The sequence below is a fragment of the Lissotriton vulgaris genome, chromosome 7, assembly GCF_964263255.1.
Source record: "Lissotriton vulgaris chromosome 7, aLisVul1.2, whole genome shotgun sequence".
Taxonomy (NCBI): domain Eukaryota; kingdom Metazoa; phylum Chordata; class Amphibia; order Caudata; family Salamandridae; genus Lissotriton; species Lissotriton vulgaris.
Genome location: NC_141695.1, coordinates 1,289,444,520 through 1,289,469,523, shown reverse-complemented (window position 1 = coordinate 1,289,469,523; position 25,004 = coordinate 1,289,444,520). Strand labels below are relative to the sequence as shown.

At 46.8% G+C, this 25,004-nt stretch overlaps 1 protein-coding gene across 7 annotated transcripts in view; it reads left to right on the top strand.

Annotated features, from left to right (window-relative positions):
* The window catches only part of TEP1 (telomerase associated protein 1), a 1,080,103-nt gene that overhangs the window by 596,363 nt on the left and 458,736 nt on the right, over window positions 1-25,004 (top strand). For all 7 annotated transcript variants that reach the window (XM_086931874.1, XM_086931872.1, XM_086931869.1 and 4 more), the window contains 2 exons: window positions 451-539; window positions 3,248-3,362. In XM_086931874.1, coding sequence (XP_086788000.1) covers window positions 451-539; window positions 3,248-3,362 — 204 coding nt within the window. The remainder of the gene's footprint in view (window positions 1-450; window positions 540-3,247; window positions 3,363-25,004) is intronic.

Below are 25,004 nucleotides of genomic sequence, written 5' to 3'. Positions count from 1 at the left end.
AATCAGTTTTTTCAAAGCATGTGATGTACACCTACACATGGTGCAAACAGAAAATGTTACTTACCTTTTAATATCGGTTTGCAGTCTGTAAACTACAGGCTGCAAACTAATAGTTACAGGTAGGTGACATCTTCCTTTTAGCACATATTAATTATTGATACAGATTCTTTATACCAGCCTGCTGAATTACAGAAATATACTAAGTTTGCAAGTTTAGAAAAGAAACCAAACTACAATACAGAGCACTTCTTGTCTCAGGAGTGTGTAACAATGCAATAGCACACTTTTGTAATTGTTGTTTTGAGTATAAATAAATTGTTTGGACAAATACCTTGTATACGCCTCTAAATCACATGAAAATGCAAAGTTCAAAAGGTTATGACTAATAGCAAATTTACTAATCCTGCATTGCACATATTTGTTATAATTTCATCCCATTCGAACACTCAGCTCATCTGTGGAAGAGTGCAGACCCTGAACAGTTGGACCCCTTTAGGAAACCAGATGTAGACTCTATTTCTGAGCTTCCCTATCACCTGGTGAGTATTGGGTGCAGAAAGTTTTTATTTTAAGTGTCATTTGAAATGCTAGACATTGGTTATACGCCTTTGTATGTTTTTCTGTGAAGCCTCTTTTAAAGCTTCTTTGTTAGATCTGCAGGAAGTTTTGGTTGGTCGATTACATGGAGAGTCCCATTATACAAAAATGTATCTTGTATTCCAATATTTAAGAGCCACTGTTTCTGTTCTCTGCCTGAAGTCAGACTATAGTGGATTATAAAGGCCATGGTTTTAAGGTCTGCCTAGAGCTGTAAAACTATTCTGTAGTTTCCTTTAATATGGTCAACGATTTTCTAGGATTCAGTGCTTGTACTTGAACCAGAAATATTTTATTCTATTTATTTTATTGGGGGTTTATTAAGCCAAAACTGATTTACAGTGGGTAAGGAAACTGTGATTAGGGTAGGAGGCCTGTGACAGAATCTATATGGATTGAGAGCGTTAATGTCGAATTGCTTATGAATCAGTCACTGAATGAGTTAGAAAGCTGTGAAGTACTTTACCCCATGGTGGGGCTTCTGGGATTTCAGATAGAACCCTTTATGAGTGGAGAATAGTGGAGTTCCAAACTGCTTTCTTTTTGCAGCCTGAAAAAAGTAATTTGATGATGTTTTGAATGTACTTTCGCTAAAATGTAAAAGATTCAATACAATGATAAAGAACTGATTGAAAATGGCTGCAGATGGTTTTATATTGTGGACTGGATCAAGAATGGCCTTTGCAAGCAAAGATATGATCTTTCTTTGAGGGTTGTCCTATCTTTAAAGCAATGGCTTGTTGAGCATTATTGCCACAAGCAAGTTTCTGCATCCTCTTTGAAGATGTTGGTGAATATAATGCAGCTTGGAGAGAAGCTTGCATATGAACTTTTAAGTATTTCCATGGATGATTGACTTTAGAGCAAGGCAGTAGTGTGTTGGCCGTTTTCTTGAGTGACCTTGTTCTAATAATTTTTGTAGGATTTTGTAGACCAAGTAGAGTGACTATACATTGCAAAAAAGTTTTTTTTTAATTCAATATTGGGTCTAAGCAGTTTTTTCTTTGAATGAAGAGGCGGTTTTGAATAACTTAAGTGGGTGATCAGGTAGTCTTTGCTGACAATATGAATCTGAGTGATCTATTATTGTAATGCTTGAGCTTAGGTTTGTTCGCTGAGCTTGTCCTGGCAGCTTCATTTTTTTGGAGCTATATATGGTATCCAGGTGACCGGTTGAATACAGTTTTTGTTTATTTGATAATGTCTTGATGCTTTGCAGAGGTGTTGGTCACATCTAAGTATTGTAAAAATGTATTATGAAGCAGGTGAATACTATCTTGATAAGAGCCGCTACTGAGGTATTTAGACAGAGTGACGTTTCTAAAACATTTTGACATAATTTTTTCATGCATCTGGTCCAGTGTGTTGTATTTGTCACAGTCGGCAAAAACAATAGTGAAGGATATGACTCAACGGTCCTTCCAAGGTGGAGCGAGAAAGTTCAGAGATATGATCCAGTAATGCTGTTTGAGAGAGCATGTCTCTGATTTGACTCCAGGAGTTGTTGGGCTCATTGATCAGTTTATCCGGTAGTGCAGACTTGAATTTTACAATTAAGTATAAAACGTGGGATCTAGGGTGGACGTTATTCCTTGGTTTGACATCTTCAAGCAGAGATGTATGTGAGTGGCTTATGTTGGACTCTTACGTGTTTGGTGAGGTTGATGTGACTGGTAGACTCGCCAAATCACTTCTTTGTCAGAGTGAAGAAGTTCTTTAGCTGTCAGTGAGCTAGGATAATTCTGCAGAGCTTGATAATCCATTTCACTGTGATTAAAATGGTGTCAGCATTTGTGATGGTAGATAAACTTATACTTTCATGTTCTTTTATTACTGTAAATTTGCTACTGAGAAAAGACATGATAACTTCTGTTATTGCGTGAGTTTTTGAGTTAGCTTGGTTTTATTTATAGTAACATTAGTGAGATGGGGATCTTTTGAGACTGAGTAGATCCTAAATTGAAGGTATTCAGGCCTAACGTGGGGGTGGTTATTGGTGAGCAAATTGTTTAAAGTGTATAGATTTGAACTATGTTTTTGAGGTAGGAGACCTGCCAACTTCACGGTGCCACCGTGTGTCCCACGTTTTCTCCTCCCTTCACTGGGTAACCCGGTGAGGAGACTAAATCAGACAGTGAGAAAGAAGACAAGATGGAAAGCACTACAATGAGTGGTTTTCCAACTTGCCTTTGGAGGCCGCATGCGCCCAGTGTCCATTAAGGGGTGTGAAAATACCCCAGGACAACATTGACAGCCTCAACAATATTTTTGTTGTTGTTTGTTTTAGAGGGGGTGGGTGCATTGGTGGAGGTCAGAGGGCCTCTCAGGTAGCTATCGGCACGAGGCTCTGCCCCTTCCAAGGCCATGCTCCCTCCTCACACAGTGAACTTTGTTTATATGCTCAGGCTGATGATTTAATGTTAATTGCAGGTTATTGGTTTGGTGATTGGATGAGCATATCTTGTGTTTTTTAACTGATAATAGTGTACTGGTTCCTGCTGAGAGTTGTGTGGTAGTGCCAGTGTTCTAGGTTGGATGCTGCCATCAGTGATGGGAGTTTGAGCCTCTTGTTGGCCTTCGCTGTGGTTGTCTGGACTGAGAGTCTGCCCCTGCACAATCTGTAACAATTCTGTGCTTTAATTCTTTTCAGATACACAGTGGATGTCTGGACCAGCTCTCCAGTCTTCTGACAAACTTGCACTTCTTATCGTCACATGTGACACTGGGTCTCTTGCCTCATCTCTGCGAGGTTTACAGCCTGTACTGTAAGTAACCTAGGGTTTATGTGAGTGAGTGTATATAAAGTATAAATAGAGCATACCGAGAATGTCAGGTTCGGGAAGTATAACATCCACAACGTTAGTGTGACTTTTTTAACGAATGCTGTTCGCAACCCTCTACATGTATCTTTTCCCCTAAAGACTTTAGCTCACTGCAGGAGAAAGAAAAGTTGTCTGGAGGATACAAACTCATTACCCACCTGCTTGACTCTGCTAAAACCACGTATTTTCAGACTCTATAGACCTCCCTTTCCACATACATACACAGAAAGTCCTGCCAATAAAAACAACAATCTAGCGGCTTCTGGCAACCATAACTTCCAAAATAAAAACTAAGAAGAAATCCTTGTCATCCTTTAGCAGACTGGCAACATTTTTCAAACTGCATACTATCTATTAGAGTTTTTTGGTTGTCTTTTATTTTTTTTGTCAAAAACTCCATATGACCATGCCGTCTTGCATCCCATTTCTCTGTTGAGTTATTTCCTTCTCGAGTGCCAGTGCATCTAGTACTCCTAGTACTCCCTCCTACACCTTTGACCTCCAAATCATGAAAGCTATCACCCCATTCACTCATAGCTTTTTTTTAATCCTAAGGTTCCGTCTTCCACAATGACGGACTCACATCCTGGTTTCATATTCCACCCAGACGGTGCAAAACATTCTCAACGGATGGCTCGGAGTTGGCATGTTGGAACTGGGGCATCTGTAGAAGACTTGGGCATAAACTCTAGAATATATTTTTATAGGGTTGCATATTAACCTTTAAAATATCAGTTAAAAAGTTATTGGTAGGAAAATGAAGGAAGTAATTGAAAGGCAACTGAAATGTTCACTAAAGTAAAAGATGTCAGCTACAATTTGAAATAGTTTTTTGTGAAGGGAGGCATTTTGTTTAAGACTTAACTCCTTCTTGATCTTGTGACCCCTTTATTTTTTGTGTTTGACAAAAGTCTCACCTGAGGTAAGAAATGTAAAAAAAACAAAAAACAATTGCACCTTATGCACTGTTTGTCTTCTGGACCACCACAATGGCGCAGACAAAACATAAATATATACAATAGGAGGATGAAGCAATGGAAAGAAAAGTATTTTACCTTCAGACCAAACAGAGTTTTTAGATGAGCATGCATCTCTCTACTAAGGGGTCCAAGACCAGCAACAAGGTGTTATGTCCCTACCACGGACCTTTCTGGAACTCAAGTTGATACTACTATGGGTCCTTTAGAGATAGAGCGCTATTGTCACGGCTATCCGTATTCAGCATTGTGGGGTCTCACCAGCATCTTTTGGCTGAAATTCAAGTTTAGATCTTAATCAATAAGATCCTTACAAATAGCTCATTGGCTCTAGGGATCCCATCATGCAGCTATCATTGCAATTACTGGATTTAGAAAAAGAGACCATAATTTCTGTACCCCATATGTTAATGTTAAAAAGACTTTTAAAGCGCATGAATACCTTGTGGTGTCTTGGCGCTGAACTAGAGTAAGACCTTTGGACATAATTAAGGGGAAATTATCATGAAAACAGCCAAGTCTTTAGCTTTTTTCGAAAGGAAAGGAGAGAATTAGCGTCTCTTATGTCAGTCGGGAGAGTATTCCATAATTTAGCAGCACAATAAGAGTTACTCCGACCTCCCCAAATCAGTTCAAATTCTGGGGATTGACATAAGTTTGGCATTTGTGGACCTTAGTTGTCTGCCTGGGTGATACCACGAAAAAAGCTGTTTCAAAGGTACCTGTCCTGTTCAAAGTTTTATAGGCAAGACAGAGTACCTTGAATTTGACGTGTTGCACCACAGGCAGCCAGTGTAGCTTCCGGATTCCTTCTTTAACAGATTGAAGTCTAGGTATTTTCAATAAAAGCTGTGCCGCATCATTCTGCACCATCTGATGTTTCCTTAGGTGTTGCTTCTGTAAACCTATGTATAAGCTGTTACAGTAATCTAATTTGGGCAACACCAAGGTAGTCACAATTGTTTTCCTAAGATCATCTGGAATGTATGGAAAGACCTTCTTAAGTTTCTTCAATAAGTAAAAAGAGGCTGAGACTGTAGCATTAGTTTGTTGTGCATAGTTAAGTTTATTATCTATCAGCACTCCAAGGTTTTTGACCTTATTTACTGGTTCGGGAGTCTGTCCTAATTCAGTTGGCCACCACAGTCTATCCCAGTTAGGTTGGAGATTACCGTAGATTACCACTTCGGTTTTATCCGAGTTAAGTTTTAAACAGTGTCTTCCCATCCAGAGACTAATTTCCCTCATACAATGCTGAAATTGCAGTGCCGGAGACAGCATATTTTTATATGCTGCGACAACAATCTGAGTGTCGTCGGCATAAAATGTCAGATTAAAACCGAACTGCTGCATTAATATTGCAAGGTCAGAGACATAGGCATTGAACAATAAGGGACTGAGGGACAGGCCCTGGGGAACCCCTCTTGGCAGTACATATGGAGTAGCATAATAATGGTCAAGGGCCACAGTCTGTTTCCTATTCATCAAAAAAGATGATAGTAAAGCAAGGGCCTGGCCCTTGATCCCCATGTCTTCGAGACGCATAAGCAAGGTACCATGGTGCACAGTATCAAAGGCCGCTGATTGATCGGGGAGAATCAGAACAGCGGCACCACCCTTATCCATCACTGCTCTGACCTCCTCGGTTGCCTTGATAAGGGCTGTCTCCGTACTGTACCCTGCACGGAATCCAAATTGGCTGGGATCAAGTAACTCATTATCCTGCATAAACTGAGTAAGTTGGTTGTTCATTATTTTCTCTACTACTTTAGCAGGAAAAGGGAGCCTAGCGATAGGGCGATAGTTGCTAGCAATATAGCATTAGGTTGTCTGTGGTAGGCTACATCCACTTTAAAGTTGCCTGCCTCATCTTCCATCAAGACCAGTGTTATTTTGCCCAATGTTTAATTCCTAATTTTCCGGTTTTAATCTCCAGAGTAAGGAGATGTCTTTGCTTACAGTGTCCAAATTGCATTTAGACTCTGGTGATGTGCTATTTTTCAGTATGTGTCAACTACCTGGAACCCCCTTACATTGGATATTTGGCTCATTCCATCACAGCCTTGTTTCAGAATAAATCTCAATGCTAGTCTGGTTATGCGGAACTCCAAAATCAGCACCAGCAGACCCATTTGGTTAGGCGAGTGCTGTGCAAATGCTGTTAGTCTAGTACTCAAAGATTCTTCCACTTCCTTTTCAATGATGAATGCTTAACCTTAAGACAATGTTTGCAGAGAACATTGTCGACAAGGTTCCCCAGACACACCATGACCTTTAACTGAGCAATACAATCCCCAGGACATTTTGAAACTAGTTTCAGTACTTGCCATTAGATCGTCTCTGGGGAAAGATCAGCTAAAGTCTTCTGAGCCCTACAGCGGTGTAATGCAAAATATTTTGCCCTACCTACCCTCTTGCACAATTATGTGAAGGGCCCATTCGATCTCACTTGGTCATTCAGACTCACAAATCTGCCAATGTAGTTGTAGCGAGGACGACCCCTCATGGTGGGTGACTCCTGCACTGCAGAGGACTGTTTTAGCCCCTTGGAGCTTGAGGATCATTATTCATGACTTAAATTCAGAGGGAGGTTAGACTTTAGGAGAAGAAGCAAATCTTCACACATGAGCCCAAACTCCAAGATGATTAAAAGGTTCTCTAAGAGCATCTAAGCTTCATAGAAATTAAAACCCACCAATAAGGCTCCATGGTGCCAGCACATAATTGAGATACAACACAGTCTCCAACAACACCAAATCCATAGCATTGGTGACATCACAGCCTTCCCCAAACATAAAAATATTGCAGCTGTCCAACTCGGCATCTCGGCTACTGTGTCAAAAGCACCAACATCTATCATCTTTGCAACACTGTAGCCTTGAGCACCTGATTGGTTTCTTGTTTCATTGGCATCAGGTTTTCTGTAACATCATGTAGCAATCTTTTAGACATCTTCAGCAAAGACATACAAGTAATGGCTGACAAGAAAAAAGTACAGATGCCCAGATAAAGACCTTCTGTGAGAACTAAACCATCACCAGACTCATTTGAAGTATCACTGGTGCACACTAACTAACACCTTCATGAATGAGAAAAGGATGTACATAGTACCTATAGCACAATGTGGTGCTAGTATGTTACATCAGGCTACAATGGGATTCTTTTGGGCACTTATTTGAGCATGGTCACAAAGAACTCCCTGAATAGTGAAGCCACTGATGGATTGTGCTGTGATGTCTCTATGCATAGCAGCTTCCAGTGCAGTCATATACCTAGAAAAAAACTTTGATCTAGATGTACGAAGGCATTTTGAATTTGCAGAGGGTCTAATTTATAAAATTGGGCAGTTTGCGACTGCAAAAAGACCTTTTGGTATGTAACAAACCCACATTGTGATTTGGTAATGACCAGTATTTTGCAACCAATGCTTAGTACATCTGGATCTTGGTTCCTACCTTTTTTAAGGATCTTTTTTACATGGAGCACATGTGAATTGCAAGACTGAAGACACTTTGAGAAAAAGAAAAAGTTAATTTCTACATATTAAATTATCAGTAGATGAATACTCCTATGGGCTAGTTCAAAGCCCTCTTGGTCTGGTTATCAGTGAAGAGTAATCATTGCCTTTTCTTCCTCCCTCTGTTAAGCCCCATGTCAGTGAAAAAGTATACATGACTTGAGTCTTCCACTGTGGTCAAAGTTTTTTGAAGTACACCATGCAAATCTTTTCTGTTGCAGATTTTTGAAGTCCTTTAGATGTCAGTGCTTTATGCTTCTATTGTTGAAGTCTTCCTGCTTACCTTCTTAAAGAACAGTAAAAAAAAAGTTTTTTTGTCTTCACAGAGTTTTATATAGCGCGAACTTGACCTGAATCGGATATAAGAGCGCTTTACGTAGCACCAATTGCGTTACATGAGGACACATTCATTTTTGTTAGGCACAGGGAGATTAAGTGATTTGCCCAGAATCACAGGATGTTCAGCATCCTTGCCGAAACTCAAACCCAGTTCACCAGATTCAAGGTCGACCGCCCTAGCCGTTAGGCCAACTCCTTTCCCCGGTCATAATATCTGATGCACGATCTAATAGCAGCGAATATAATTTGAAGATGTTGATCATGTGTTGTGGCATGGCGGGCTTACTATTAATGTGATCATAACTTGTACTGTTACTGTCTATGGTCAGTACAAAAAATTTAAAGTTTTAGTTCCTAAACATGTTATTCAGAACCCATGCGAATCTGCAAAAATATTTTCTGATGACTTCTAGCTGGAGATTCCACACCTTATGAATATTCCTCGCATGTCAGACTGGATCCATACGTCATCATACATCTCAATCTCACCTCCCAAAGTCTATCGACTTTGAAGCCTATACCACAACTTGACCCGGTGCAACCTGAGTTTCCGGGGCCATCCACCACTCCCAAACAGATTGAAGAGTTCTGTGAGGCCATGCCTCCGATTCCTCAGATCCTAGCCATCTCCATTTAACATGCCTTCGGGTCCCATGGAGAGGATATACTCTCTATCTGAGGGCAGATTCTCTCTCTGCACCAGTTGAACCCTCCGAGCCCATCATGGGACAACCTCTGGCTCCAGTTCTGACTGCTCCCACGGTCAACATTGGTTCCCTGAACTTCGATGCCAACTTCATTAACACCAAACGGTGAGGTACCTGCTGCACTCTCTGACTCAGAGTTGGTGCCAGTTTGACCTTGATCGATGCTGCGCCCAGCCCTGTCCATGTGCCACTTCCTCCACTCGACCTGCCACCTCCACTAGGAAAAACACATACCCTGTATTCATGGTTTGGATCTGATTCGGACAATGATTAGGATGTGGTTGAAGAGATTGGACAGCCAAACCTTGAGAATTGAACTGCAATGCACTAGTGCCTTGATACCTCTCCTTAGTCTGGACTCCTCGGACCCTCTGGTCCTGCCACTGAAGAAAGTGCTTTGTCAACCATGGTGATGCGTAGGACAGCCAAACTCTTGGACCTCCAGCTCCCCACCATGTAGGTCAAGATCAGTGAACTGATAGAAGTCCTTCATCTGGGACAAACATCCACTGAGCCCCTTTGATTTTTAATGAGGCACTTACAGATGGCTTGTCAGCGGCGTGGCCAAACCTTGCCCTGACCCACCAGTCAACTGATAGATCGCAAGACGCCACCACCTCACACAACCCTGCTTTTTTTATCTCAGCCCCTCTCCCTTGAAAGCTTGGTGTTGCAGGCATCTACCGGCAGGACAAACCCAACCTTATTTCCAACTACTACCCTTCATAGGGTACGGAGTCAAAATGGGTGGAGACTTTTGGAAAGAGAGCCTTTTCATCCACCAGCTTGGCTTTTAGATCAGGGAATTCCAGCTGCTTACTGTTCCCATGCCCTTTTGTGGTGTGGTCGCACAAGTCCTTCTGGGTGTTCCTGAAGATCTGATCTATCCTCGCCAGGCTATGCAGAAAGGTTACGATGCAGCCAAGTTCACAATTCTTTGTGGTTTGGACACCACAGATTCCATCGGGTGGGCCATTGGCACTAGAGTTTAAATTTGCTACCGAGCTTGGTTGTGTTAAGCTATATTTTTTGGGCGATGTCTTATCATCCCTTATTAACATGACCTTTGATGGGACTCGCCACTTTGGAGGCGAGGCAGATTCGTTTCAAGGACTGTAGAGTCAAGACAGTCTCCCTGTGCTTGTTTCCCCCACCTCACCAGCCGAATGAGCCCTATCATTCCTTTTACTGCTTCAGCTGAGGCACCCTATACAATGAGACAATCCAACCTCAATATGTTGCATAGGAGTTTCGCAGTTGAGGACGGGGTGCCCCCCACTCCTGTGGGCAAGCTCTACAGGCCTCACATACCACTGACCCCCCTGCAGCCCACCTAACAAACCCCTTTAGTGTTCAATTAGAGCAGCATGGCTACCTGGTGGGAGGCAGGACCCAAAGAGTTCTTGTCTGGTTGGCAGGCCATAACATCAGAGAGGTGCATCCTGCAAATTTTTCTGAAGGACTATGCCCTACCCTTGCTTTCCATGCCACTGAACATTCCACCATCCCTCCTATAAATAATGGAGGACCATCTGTCTGTTTTTCGGCAGGAAGTGCAAGCCCTTTTGGCCAAAGAGGCTATTGAGAGGATGCGCGTGCCAGAAGTTGGAGGTGGTTGTTATTTCTACTACTTGCTGATGCTCAAGAAGGACGGAAGCCTTTGTTGTATTTTAGACCTGCACAAACTCAACTTCTTGCTTCGCAAGGAAAAATTTGAATGCTCATACTGTCCCAGGCCTGGTCTGTGCTCAACCTTGGTGGCTGGATGGTGGCTTTGGACCAGCATGGTGCCCACTTTGATCCATCCCTCCTTCAGCCTCATCAGCGCTACAAGCTGTTTTCGGTGAGGCAGGAGCAGTTCCATTTCACAGTGCTCACCTTTGGTTTCACAAGTGCCCCTCGTGTTCATGAAAGGGATTGCAGTGTGGCATCACACCTTTAGTGGTCAGGAGACCCGGTCTTCCCTTACCTCCATGACTGGGTGTTGAAGGAAGACTTGCCTCAGGCATTTGTCAGCCACCTCCCGACTATTGTGACTTTCAGGTCATCTTTGGGCTTCACTATCAACATGCCAAATCACACCTGACTCCTTCACAGATGCTCCCTTTCATGAGAGCCATTCTGGGCACAGTTTTTGCTAGTCTGTCCACTAGAAAAAAAGAGTCCAGGACATTCAGGTTTGATCCGAAACTTTCAGACTTGGTCCTGTATTTCAGTGAGGTCGACTCTGAGGCTCCTGGCATTAATGTCTTCCTGCATCCTGTTGGTCAAGAACACCAGGTTGCATATTCAGTGGGTCTGGTGTTTCAGTGGACCCAACATCAAGATGACCTCTCTGACCACGCCCAGATTTTGGAAGAGCCTGCAAAAGATCTGCATTGGTGGTTGCTGGGCTGCGATAGTCAGTGGTAGAACCCTCTCTCTTCCCCGCCTTGTGCTGACAGTGGTGACAGATGTATTGCTTCTGTGTTGGTGCGGCCTCCTGGGAGAGGTGTATATCTGAAAGAAACAGGTTAGTGTTAGTTTCCTTACCTTAGAATATCCCCAGGCGTCAGACTGGATCCGGAAAGTTTTCGTCAGCAGTACCACTGCGCGTCGGAAGGTGGCGTTGTGCGGCTCCGCGTCCGTCGCTGGCATCATATGCACCAAGATGACATCACGGAGACTACTTAGTCGCCACCCATGCTCGCTGACGTCAGTTCTTTCTTTTTCCGCGCCAGCAAGCGCAGATCCAGTTAGAGCACGTACCCTAGTCACTTTTTGACTACACTTTTGAGACTTTTGTCTCCCCCTTTTTTGAGTCTTTGACTCCTTGGGCCACGTAGAGATGCCTAGATTTAAATCCTGCGGGCATGTCGCCGTACAATGTCGGTGGACGACCCCCATGGCGTCTGTCTCTACTGTCTGGAGCACGACCATGACTCCCAGTCATGTTCCGACTGTCTGGCCATGGCTCCTAAGGCCTTACGGGAGCAGTCCCATAAGCTGCTGGAGGCCCGGCAGTCATCATCATCGCTCCTCCCGGTCGAAGTATTCACACTCTGAATCAGGTAAGAGACATCATAAAGAAAAGTCGAAGAAGCAGTTTCCCTCTCCAACGTCCCCCCGTCGGTCTCCGGACGTGGGGGACGAGGGTCCCACCCCCCCGGCTCCCTTGGAGGCTGTGAGTCCCGCGGCCTACCCACCTTATCCGGGTCTGTCAGTCAAGTCAAGTCAAGAAATTTATATAGCGCGCTACATACCCATAGGGTCTCAAGGCGCTAGGGGGAGGGTGGGGAATTACTTGTCGAATATCCAAGTTTTAAGTTGCTTTATGAATGCTAGGTGGTTCTGAGTAAGGCGAAGGTGAGTGGGAAGTGAGTTCCAGGTTTTAGCTGCCAGGTAGGAGAAGGATCTACCTCCCATAGTGGTTTTGTTGATGCGAGGTACCGTGGCAAGGGCTTGGTTGGAGGATCGCAGCTGACGGGAGGGGGTGTAGAAGGACAATCGTGTGTTGAGGCAATCGGGCCCAAGATCGTAAAGTGCTTTGTGTGCGTGGGTTAGGAGGCGGAAAGTAATCCTCTTATTTACGGGGAGCCAGTGGAGGTTTTTCAGGTGACCAGAGATGTGTTCTTTACGCGGGATGTCTAGTATGAGCCTGGCTGAAGCGTTCTGGATGCGTTGGAGTTTTTTCTGGAGTTTTGCGGTGGTACCGGCGTATAGTGTGTTTCCGTAGTCCAGGCGGCTCGTGACCTGTGCGTGGGTGACCGTTTTTCTAGTTTCGGTGGGGATCCAGCGAAATGTTTTTTTGAGCATGCGAAGAATGTTGAAGCAAGATGATGAGACGGCGTTGACTTGTCTGGTCATCGAGAGTGAGGAGTCCAGAATGACGCCCAGGTTCCGTGCGTGGTCCGTCGGGATGGGGGCTTTTCCAAGGGCTTCTGGCCACCAAGAGTCATCCCAGGCGGAGGGGGAGGTGCCTAAGATGAGGACTTCTGTTTTGTCTGAGTTCAGTTTCAGACGGCTGTGCTTCATCCACTCGGCTACTTCTTTCATTCCTTCGTGTAAGTTGGTTTTGGCGGTGTTAGGGTCTTTGGTGAGTGATAGGATCAGTTGAGTGTCATCCGCGTAGGAGATGATGTTGAGATTGTGTTGGCGAGCGATGGCCGCAAGGGGGCTCATGTATACGTTGAAGAGGGTGGGGCTGAGTGACGATCCTTGTGGTACGCCGCAGATGACTTCAGAGGCCTTTGACTTGAATGGTGGGAGGCGGACTCTCTGTGTTCTTCCGGTGAGGAACGAAGTGATCCATTCCAGTGCTTTTCCTTGAATTCCTACGTCTCTGAGGCGCTGTAGAAGGGTGCTGTGACAGACTGTGTCGAAGGCAGCGGAGAGGTCGAGGAGGATGAGGGCGACTGTGTCTCCATTGTCCAGTAGAGTTCGAATGTCGTCTGTTGCTGCGATGAGGGTGGTCGCAGTGCTGTGTTTGGCTCGGAAGCCGGACTGTGAGGAGTCGAGGGATTTGTTGGTTTCGAGGAAGGCGGCGAGCTGGTTGTTGACAGCTTTCTCAATGACTTTGGCCGGGAATGGAAGAAGCGAGATGGGGCGGTAGTTTTTGAGTTCGGTGGGGTCAGCTGTGGGTTTTTTCAGAAGGGCGCGGAGTTCTGCGTGTTTCCAGCTTTCCGGGAAGGTGGCGGAGTTGAGGGAGCAGTTGATGACATCTCAGAGGTGTGGTGCTATGATGGAGTCTACTTTGTTGAAGATGTGGTGAGGGCATGGGTCAGTTGGGGATCCTGAGTGGATGGAGTTCATCAGGTGGATGGTGTCCTCAGTGGAGATTGGGTTCCAGTCGTTAAGGATGTTCAAGGGGGGTGAGGGTCCTGCAGAAGATTGGGTGGGTTGGTCTTCGGGTCGGTTGTCGAAGCTGTTGTGGATGTCTGCGATTTTGTTGTGGAAGAAGGAAGCTAGGGAGTCGCAGAGGGCTTGGGAGGGGGTGATGTCGTTGGAGTTGGCTGATGGGTTGGTAAATTCTTTGACGATGTTGAATAATTCCTTGCTGTTGTGGGCGTTGTTATCTAGACGGTCTTTGAATGCGGCTTTCTTGGCAGACCGGATAAGTTGGTGGTGTAAGCGGGTGGCGTTTTTGAAGGCGTCCCTGGTGCTGGTGTTAGGATCTTTTTTCCAGGCCTTTTCGAGGGAGCGACAGTGTTTCTTCGATTTCTTAAGATCGTCGTTGAACCAGGATGCGTTTTTGCTGCCTAGCTTGATTAGGCGTTTTTTCAACGGTGCTAGGATGTCGGCGCTGTTGGATAGCCATTGGGTGAGGTTAATGGCTGCTTGGTCGGGGTTTGAGGAGTGGGCGGGGGGTTTAGAAGAAGCGATGAGGAGATCTGGTCGCTGGTGATTTTGTTCCAGTTTCTTCGCAGGGTGGGTTGAGGATGGTTGTGGATTGTGGTCTTATTGTAGGTAAAGTGAACGCAGCTGTGGTCCGTCCAGTGAAGAGCTGTGGTGTGACTAAATGAGACATGTTTGCTGGAGGTGAAGATAGGGTCGAGAGTGTGACCTGCAATGTGGGTGGGGGTAGTGACGAGTTGTTTGAGTCCGAGGTTGGCGAGATTGTCCAGAAGGGTGGTGGCGTTGCTGTCGTTGCTCTTTTCCAGGTGAAAGTTGAGGTCTCCCAATAGAATGTATTCCTTGGAGGGGAGGGCGTGTGGGGTGATGAAGTCAGTGATGTCGTCACTGAATTGTGCGCGGGGTCCTGGAGGCCGGTAGAGGAGGGTGCCTCTGAGTGTGGTCTTGGGGTCGGTTTGGATCTGGAAGTGAAGGTGTTCGGCGCTAGCGAGGTTGACGTCTGAGCTGGTTGAGATGCGGATGGAGTTCTTATGGACGATAGCGATGCCTCCTCCTGTATGCTTGATGCGGTCCTTTCTGATGATCTTGTATCCTTCCGGAATGGCGATGGTGATGTCTGGGGCTGAAGAGGCGTTCATCCATGTTTCTGTTAGGAAGGCGACGTCCGGTGAAAAGGTGTCTAGTAGATTCCAGAGGTCGATGGCGTGTCTGTGGATTGAGCGGGTGTTGAGCAGGATGCATTTTAGGTGGTTGGAATCAGCTAGCTGTTGTGTGTTAGTGGATGAGGAGTTGTTCTTGGTGCCGTCGAACTTGCAGGAGTTGCAAGAGAAGGGTCCATGGGTGTGTCCAGGAGCGGCTTGGACGCAGTTGGGGGAGCGGCCGGGGTTCAGGGCTAGGAGGGTGGTGGTATCGTAAGTGAAGCGAGTGGGCTGGGCATTACGGGGTCCAGGGGGTCTGGCGCTGGGCGCGGTCCAGGCGCGGACGGGCGTAGACGGGCTTACCTTTGGCGCACCTTCGGCGCGGCCGTAGCGCGTGGACGCTGCGCGTGGGTTCATCTATCTTAAATGGATAGTGGGGGGGCGGAGCGTGGGAGGGTCAGCTGGGAGGCGGTAGCAGGGAGGCGGGCCAGGGGAAAGCACAACAACAAAATGGTGGGAGGGATTCAAAGCGAAACCCAGCGCAATGGCCTCAATGAAGGAGGGCTTCTCAGAAATCAATATTGCACAAGCCCTAATTTCAAACAGCAATTCAGTCACCAGAGCTACGATAACACAAGCGCTCTAAGGTACGACGCCCAAGCTCTAACACAAGCGCTATGAAGTAGGATGCAAATGCGCTCTAAATTAACACAGCTATTCAATTAATTCTTTCAGCAGAGCTACAATACCAGACACGAGTGCAGAGGCACGAGTGCTCAGTGAAGGTGCTTCAGCTGTGGGAGCGAGGGGGAGCGACCATTCGGGACGATGTCCAGGTGGTCACAGTCTTGCCTGGGGGGTGGAGATCCCTCTGTACGTGAGTGGGAGGGTCAGCTGGGAGGCGGTAGCAGGGAGGCGGGCCAGGTGGAAAGCACAACAACAAAATGGTGGGAGGGATTCAAAGCGAAACCCAGCGCAATGGCCTCAATGAAGGAGGGCTTCTCAGAAATCAATATTGCACAAGCGCTAATTTCAAACAGCAATTCAGTCACCAGAGCTACGATAACACAAGCGCTCTAAGGTACGACGCCCAAGCTCTAACACAAGCGCTATGAAGTACGATGCAAATGCGCTCTAAATTAACACAGCTATTCAATTAATTCTTTCAGCAGAGCTACAATACCAGACACGAGTGCAGAGGCACGAGTGCTCAGTGAAGGTGCTTCAGCTGTGGGAGCGAGGGGGAGCGACCATTCGGGACGATGCCCAGGTGCAAGATTTTCTTGCAGCCATGGACCGCCTTTTCAGGCCTCAGGCTCCTGCCGGCGCACCTTTGGGCCCCACGGTCCCAGGTGAGGGCCCTCCCTTGCGCCGGGGTCAGTAGGCGGCCCCTACGTCTTCGATCCCGGCACCGCATTAGGTTCCGTTTGTTCAACCACCGCCCTTGCCCAGGCTTCCGGACAATTTTGTTCCTGGTTGGGACCCTAATTGTGACATGGAGCCGGACCTGCGCCGTTCCCGGCGCCGTTCGACATTTTTTATTCACATGTCCCTCCCTCACCTCCGCAATCTGTGCCACGCGCAATGTAGGAAGGGGACGACTGGGAGGGGTCTGAAAAAAAGAACCCTCTCGCACGGAAGTGCGCGTCGGAACAGGAATGGACAGAAGAGCTAGAGGATGCTGGTGGCCTGGACCTCTCCTCTGACCCTGGGTTTCTTTCTCCTCCTGCTGTGGCGGAGGAGGGTGCTACATACACTGTGGTGCTCGGTAGAGCAGCTGAGGCCCTTGACCTTGATCGGTCTACAGTGATCATCAAGACCAATCTCCTCACTGAGGTGCTTCAGCTGGCAGCAAGCTCTTTGGAGCACCCAAATGAGGCCCTAACTGACATCTTGATGGGCACCTGGTCTAGACCAGCCACAGGGTCCCTGTGGATAAGGATGTGGCCAGGTGCCATCGGCCAGCCCCGGGTGACCCTGCTTTTCTGTCTGCCCACCCTGGAGAGCCTGGCCGTCCAGGCCTCCACTTCCCAAAGCACATTCCCTACTGCTCCGCCGGATAAGTAATCCAAGAAGCTGGAACAGTTCGGCAAGAAACTTTTTTCATCTGCCAGCTTAAGGCTGCAGTTGGTGAACACCGCATGCCTCTTGGGCCGCAATACCCACGCTGTGGGGGACACAGTTGCGCAGGTGCTGCCTCAGTGCTCAGAAGAGGTTCGGACAGTGCTTTCCCAAGCTGTTACTGAGGGGAAAGATGCAGCAAGTTCGCCATCAGGTGTAGACTGGACACCTCAGACTCACTGGGTAGGGCGATTTCCACAACAGTGGCCCTCCGTCGCCACGCCTGGTTGCAGTCCATTGTTTTTTTACGGGATGCACAAAGTTTGCTTATGGATATGCCCTTTGATGGTACTCACCTGTTTGGTGATAAGGCAGATAGTGCGCTGGAGTGCTTTAATGACTCACCGGGCTACGGCCAAGTCCTTGGGTCTCTCCACCACGCGCTGGGCCACATCTACTTTTCGTTCCTTTCGTGGCCACAGAAGGGCTGCCCCGACACGTTCGTTCAGCCAGAAGCCTGCGCAGAACCAACCACTGCGCGGTGGCGGATGTGGTTCCCGCCGCAGCGGGACAGAGGTCCAGTCCACCTCCGCTCCCGCAGCATCTGCTGCAAAACGTTCCTAGTATTCCCACTACTTTCTGGTCCTCAAGAAGGAAAATGGGGGCCTGCGTCCCATCTTGGACCTCAGGAACGTCAACCGCTTCCTCCGGAAGGAGAAATTCAGGATGTTTACTCTAGCTCAGGTCTTGGCTGCCCTCGACCCTGGAGATTGGATGGTAGTGTTGGAATTGCAGGACGCATATTTTCATATCCTTTTCCTGCCGGCCCACTGGCGTTACCTGCAGTTCACGGTAGGCCAAGAGCGCTTTCAGTTTGCCGTGCTCCCCTTTGGCCTTACCAGTGCCCCTCGGGTATTCACGAAAGAGATGACGGTGGTCGCAGCTCATCTATGCAGATCAGGGGTTTCAGTTTTCCCCTATCTCGATGACTGGTTGTTTAAGGCGGGCTCGGCCCAGGCAGTCGTCTCCCACCTCCAGACTACGGCCGACCTCCTGCATTTGCTGGGTTCTCTATAAACATGCCGAAGTCGCACCTGAGCCCTTCTCAGAAGCTCTCCTTCATCTGAGCGGGTCTGGAGGATTTGATGCAGTTTCGGGTTTATCCTCCTGGATATTCAGGCTATGATTCTGATCTTTCAGCCTCTATCCCGGGTTTCAGTCAGGATGACCCTCCAGCTCCTGGGCCTCATGGCTTCCTGCATCCTGCTAGTGCAACATGCCAGATGGCATATGCAGGCTCTGCAGTGGGACCTGAAGTTCCAGTGGGCACAGCATCAAGGCAAACTGTCCGATCACGTCCAGATCTCGGAGGGCACTGCTCAACAGTTGCAGTGGTGGCTCACGAATCGCGATTGAGTCAATGGCAGATCCCTTTCCCAACCGGAGCACACAGTGGTGACGGATGTGTCCCTCCTGGGATGAGGTGGCCACATGGGAGAGGCGGAGATCAGAGGCCTCTGGTCTCCGGCGGTTTCCTGGCTCCACATCAATCTTATGAAGCTTCGGGCGATCCGACTTGCACTGAAGGCATTCCTTCCCTCTGTCTGGGAAAGTGTAGTGCAGGTGTTCACAGACAACACCACGGCCATGTGGTACTGCAACAAATAGGGCGGGTTGGGGTCGTGGGCCCCATGTCAGGAGGCTCTCCGCCTCTGGACATGGCAGGAACATCAAGACATGACCTTGGGGTTCAACACCTGGCAGGTTCTCTGAACGCCAGGGCGGATGAACTCAGCCGCTGGTGCATGATGGATTACGAATGGCGTCTGAACTCTGACGTGGCGCAAGGTCTCTTGGTTAGATTTATTCACCACCGAAGAGAACGCGCAATGTCATCAGTTCTGCACGTTGGAATTTCCAAGGCGGCACTTGCTCGACTACGCTTTTCGTGACGAGTGGAGTTTCGGTCTGTTGTACGCCTTTCCGCCTATACCACTTCTGCCCAGAGTGCTGAAGAAGATTCGGTGTGACCAGGCCCAAGTCATCCCTGTGGCTCCAGATTGGGCACGAAGATACTGGTATCCTGAGCTATTCAGCATGGCGATTACTCCCCCGATCCGACTGCCTCTTTGGGAGGATCTTCCGTCGCAGCAGCAGGGGAAGGTCCTCCACCCGAACCTGTCCAGTCTCCACCTCCATGCGTGGAGATTGAGCGGTGACAGTTGACAGCTTTCGACCTTCCTTCCGAAGTTTGTGATTTCATTCTGGCAGCTAGGCGTCCCTCCACTAAGACGGTATACGCCTGCAGGTGGAACAAATTTGTGGCATGGTGCACAGCAAAGGCTGTGGATCCCCTTTCTGCCCCTCTTTCTGAGGTTCTTCTGTTTCTTCTCTCTTTGGCCCAGCAGGGCTCTGTTCAGGGCACTATCAAGGGCTACTTTTCGGCCATTTCCGCCTTTCTAAGGCTTCCAGATCAGCCTTCTCTTTTTAAGTCCCTGGTTGTTAATCGCTTCCTGAAGGGCATTACAAACACGTTTCCTCCGGTGCCTTTCATAATGCCTCAATGGGACTTGAATCTTGTCTTAACTTATCTGATGTGCGCTCCCTTTGAGCCGCTTCATAACTGTCCCTTGCGTCTTCTCACTCTAAAGACGGCTTTCCTGGTAGCTATCACCTCTGCAAGAAGAGTGAGTGAGCTCCAGGCTCTTTCTTCTAAGCCTCCTTATCCGGACAAGGTGGTTTTAAGGACTCATCCTTCTTTCTTGCTCAAGGTTGTCACGCCCTTCCACATCGGACAGATCATCACTTTGCCCACGTTCTTTCCGCCTCTGCAACCTTCAAAAGAGGAATAGAGGCTACACCGTCTGGAACCAGAGCGTGTGCTCTCGTTTTATCTGAAGCGCACACTACCATTCCGGGTGGATGACCAACTTTTTGTTAGCTACGTGGATGCCAAAAAAGGTCGGCCGTGCCCAAACGGACCATCTCTGGATGGGTCGTTCCGTGCATCAAAACATGTTACTCGTTGACTAAGAAGGAGCCTTCTGTGGGGCAGTGTGCCCATTCTACCCAGGCAATGGCAATCACTACTGCCTTGGGGCGTAGCGTCCCCTTGCAGGACATATGTCAGGCAGCTACATGGGCCTCGCTGCACATGTTTACCAAGCATTATTGCCTTGACAGTCCGGTCCGGAGAGACAGTTTCTTTGGCCGTTCTGTTCTCCGTGACTTTCTGGTGTGATCTTTGTTCCCAGACCCATCACCGGGGTTGGTATTGCTGGGGTATCTATTCTAAGGTGAGGAATCTATCACTAACGTGTCTCTTTCAGATGCACAAGTTACTACTTGTGCAACGATATATCTGTAAGAGATATTACTTAGTGATAGATTCCTTACCACCACAGTCATCCTCCCCGTTCTGCGAACTGATTTCTAGGGTTAAGGTCATCCCTTTCAGGGCCCTAGTTTTATGGCAACTGTGGTCCGTTTCTTGCATGGCTCTGCATTCCTGGCGCGGAAAGTTGTGTACAGAACTGACTTCAGCGCACATGGGTGGTGCCTAAGTAGTCTCCCTGATGTCATCTCTGTGCATACGACACCAGCGACTGACGCGGAGCCGCACGGCGCCATCTTCCGACGCGCAGGGGTACTGTTGACGAAAACTTACCGGATCCAGTTTGACGCCTGGGGATATTCTAAGGTAAGGAATCTATCACTAACTAATGTCTCTTACAGATATATCGTTACACAATTAGTAACTTGTGCTACACCACCTTCTTCTCAGACTACTTGGGTTTGCAGACACAGGCATCCTTCTTGCCTAAAGTTATGACAGTTCGACGTCGGTCAAAACATCACATTGCTGGCGTTCTATGCTTCGCCTCGCCCCTATAAAGAGAAGAGACTCAACACTTTGAACCCCAAAAGAGCTCCAAGCTTTTATATTGATCAGACAAAAGAACACCGTATGCTCAAATAGCTCTTTGTGTGGTTCTCTGAAGCAAAGAAAGATAAGACTGTGCAGAAGAGAATAATCTCCCACTGGATTGTGCTTTATATTTAAGATATGCAATGCTTTGTGGCGAAAAAGCAGCCTCCAGAATGACTATGTACCGATTTCTACCAGGGTTAAATCAGCTACCACTGTGTTGGCACGTGGAGTTCCTGCCCTTGACATTTGCCAGGTGGCTATGTTAACCTCCCTTCATATGCTCAAAAACCACTATTGTCTGGACAGTCAATTCCGCCGAGAAGGGCATTTTGCCTGTTTGGTTGTGCAGGACTTTCTAGTTTGAGTCCAATCCACAGACACACATCCAAATAGATACTGCTTTGGTATTTGGTTCAAAAGGTGACGATTCTGCAGCTAGAAGTCTCTATTGGACTAACAAGTTACATACTGTCAGTAACGCTCTAAATGGTAGAGACTGTCTAACTGCAGATTCCTCATTTACCCTTCCAACCTCCCCGTTCTGTGATTGGACTCTATCCATTAATGAGATCCCAAGTCTAGGAATCTACACACTGGTCAAAACAGTTTGCTTTTGGGTCTCTGTTTCGGTGGCGTAGGCAGCCTCGAAAGCAACTGACATCCGCTCACAGGCGTGGCGTTTATATAGGCTCCACACATCTTTTCTGGAGTGGATAGGTGTCAGTGTGGAGCAGCATGGTGCCACCTACCAGCGTGCAGAGTCACTGTTGAAAAGTTTACTCCTTCATTTTAACACCTTGGGAATATTCAAAAGGTGAAGGTGCTGCAACCATAATACCAGCAATAGCATTACCAAAGGTAAGTAACTTGTTCAGTGCAAAAAATCAACTGGTGCTGGATCGAAATGCGTAACAAAAAGTGCTACGGCTCAATCAGGATCCAACATCAGTATTTGCTAGTACGTCTTATAGCAGATCTATAACACATGGACTAATTTCCACACATGCATGCAGTGCTACTGCTTGGATGCTAATGTACATTTGGAGGTAGTCAGTCAAATAAACTTTATTTCGGTTTTTGTTCAAAACCATAAAAGAGCATATACAATAATACTCACAATTCATAATACTTTTGTTAAAATCACATATCATGATAAAGTGCAAAAGGTGCAAGGGCATAATTTCTTCATTAAATAAAAGCCAGAAGATTGGAAAGATTCATTACACGTGGGCCACTACAGATCCATACATTTTCTATATTTAACAGTTAATTTTAAAAATTCAGTCACTTGGAGAATACTATCATTGTGCAGAAGTTGTAAATACAACAAGGCCGGTCTGATCTGAATAAAATTAAGCTTTCTTAAAAGAGTCCCCAGATGGCGCTTACTGGGGTATTCATAAAAACTACATAAAAATATAAAATGCAGCATATCCTGCGGAGACTTTCCGTCGCAGCCGCAGGGAGCTGCAGTCTTATTAAAATTAGCAGTTTTTGGCCTAACAAGCAGGTGATGAAAAAGATTCAACCTGAACCTGGTTAATAAGAACTTTTCATGAGAAGACAGGGAACCCAATAGATACGGCTCAGTAGTTACACACGTTTTCAACATAACATATTTTCTGACACTCGGCTTCTGGAGTTCCACGCCTTCCCTCTGAGTCTTCCTGACCATGAGGAAGGCCCATTTAGTTACCTCCAGGTCCCCCTTGACAATCTGACTAGGATTTTCAAACAAATCGATGCGCCCCAGTCTAGAGAAACTGGATTTCAGATGTTTTATCCATGGGATTGACAGTGCCTTGTCCTGAGACAAGCAGTCCCTCACTATCAGGTGTGTCAGTGGGATGTCAGGGTTCAGCCATAGTTTTATCCAGCAGATCAGTGGGCGTAGCGCAAAGATATCACATATATATATTGTGTCCCCAATTCTTCGTGCACTGCAAGATTGGATGTGCCAGAGGGAACACACAAAAGACGCTTCATAAAGGAGTTTTCAGTGATCTGCAGCTGCTCGCCACCGACATACTCCCATATTTCACTACCATATACGCCCGTTGCCACTGATTTAGCATTATAAAGTTGCAGCATGGCGCCAGTAGGTTTTTTCCCCAGTTTTGAGGCAAAATAAAAAATAGAGGCATTCACCCTGACCAGCACTCCTTTCTTTTTAAGTAGATGCGGGCCCCAATTTATTTTAGTATCAAAAAGGACCCCTAGATAGGAGAATGTTTTTGAAATCTGGATTACCGCTTCATCTATTTTGAATAGAAAATTTCTTCTGGGTTGTTGACCTACTTGCATGACAAATGATTTAGAATTATTAATCATTAGGTCTCTATCTGTCATCTTTGGAGGTACAGGCTAGGCAGTGTTCGGAAACCTAATTGAACATACAGCATTTCCCTCACTCTTTTTCAAGGTACTGCTCTTTTTTTGTTAAAAAAGCACGTGAATCATGTGGATCTATGTAACGTGTATTACAGTTAAGAAAAGTGTCCTGTTTTATATTCTTTTTTTAGGTCTGGTCTGAGCCAGTTCATGAGCTGTTCTGGCGAGACATTTAGTAAACGGGGTTTTGAAAGTGCTACCCCATGCTTTTGATGGCCTAGCGCTTGCGTTCGCGCGGGCACGCACGCGCATCTGCCAGCTTTCACTGTCCGAGGCGCCATCTGGACCGCGATCAGTTTCACTTTTGCTTATCACTTTAGCTTGCGCACTCCAGTTCACGGCCACATGTCTTGTTTAAACAACAGCGGCGAGGGCAGGCTGCATTCTCGTTTTTTATGTTTCAAGAAGGACTTTACAGATGTAGTTGCATACCTGGTTTGAAATAACTGATTTAAAGCAGATGGCTGCCCTCTGTTGCCTGACAAGGCTCCCTACAGGACCCCAGTACTTTGCTCTCACACTTCCTCTAGCCTGGTGAGGGTTTTTAGAGTTGTAAAAGGGCCACAGGTTTGAGACTTTCCCTGTGTGTCAAAAGGCTCCTGAACACTTCGCAGAGGTAGTATCGCTGCAAGTCCCAATCGCCCTCCTACCAGTGTCTCCGCTACAAGAGCAAAGTACACTAGCAACAGGGAAAGGGGAAATGGAGAGAGAGAGAAGAGACACCTTGAAAACCTCTGGCACCTGTTCTGGCTTCTGACTGTCTTTTGGGTCTGCAGTTCGCCAATTTGATGATGCCTAATGCACAGAAGAGGAAGAGAATAAACCACAACAACCTACCTCTAGATATTTACTCTATGGGAAATACATACATTTTATCCTACCAGTGGTTCTCTAGGCAATGCTTCTCTTCTGTGTGAGATTATTTTCTGTGGAGGCTTCCTGACTGGAAAATAAGGATACTCTCATTACTCTAAGTTCTTATTTAGCAGTTCTAATAACCCAATGTCCTTTTAGCCTTTTACCTGGAATGCCTCATGCTCCTGCTTTACTGCGGTTTCTGTGATTTGCAATGTGAATTACTAAGAAAGTTCTCCTCGCAGCTTCAAGCCCAAATATTCCTTCAGAGCGCGCAAAAAGGTACAGGGTAGGTATCAAGGGAGAAGGAAAAGAGAGGGTAAGCGCAAGGAAGGGAACAAGGACCAAAGTTCGCTGCTGCTGTTCGCTGACTAACTGTCTTACTGTAAACTTCCAGTTGTTGCCACTGCTGCCACTTGACAGTCTCTGAAGTTCTATGAAGCAAAGGTTTGCCGAATGGAACGACGATATAGACTTGCCAACGTCGTGTCTGCCTTGCCTCCTCAGCCGTCTTGAATTCAACTTCCTTCAGGTGACGAACCTCCCTGCTGCTTGTGGGAAATTCTCTATGACTACAGGATATTACTAACGGAATTATTCAAGCAATACCGGCGGATATTAAGTTTCCGTCATGAATTGTAGACGCGAAGCTGAAAACCGGCTGCTTCCTCAACGAAATACCATGTTGAAGTGCGCAGTGCGGAGCTCGCGCTCCCCACAGGTAAACTAGAATGCCGACCGCTCTTAGAACACAGAGCGACTCAGTCCGTCGGCCATCTTAATGGAAGAGAATCTACCAGGACAACCAATTATAGACAAATACTGTACAGAAGTTATA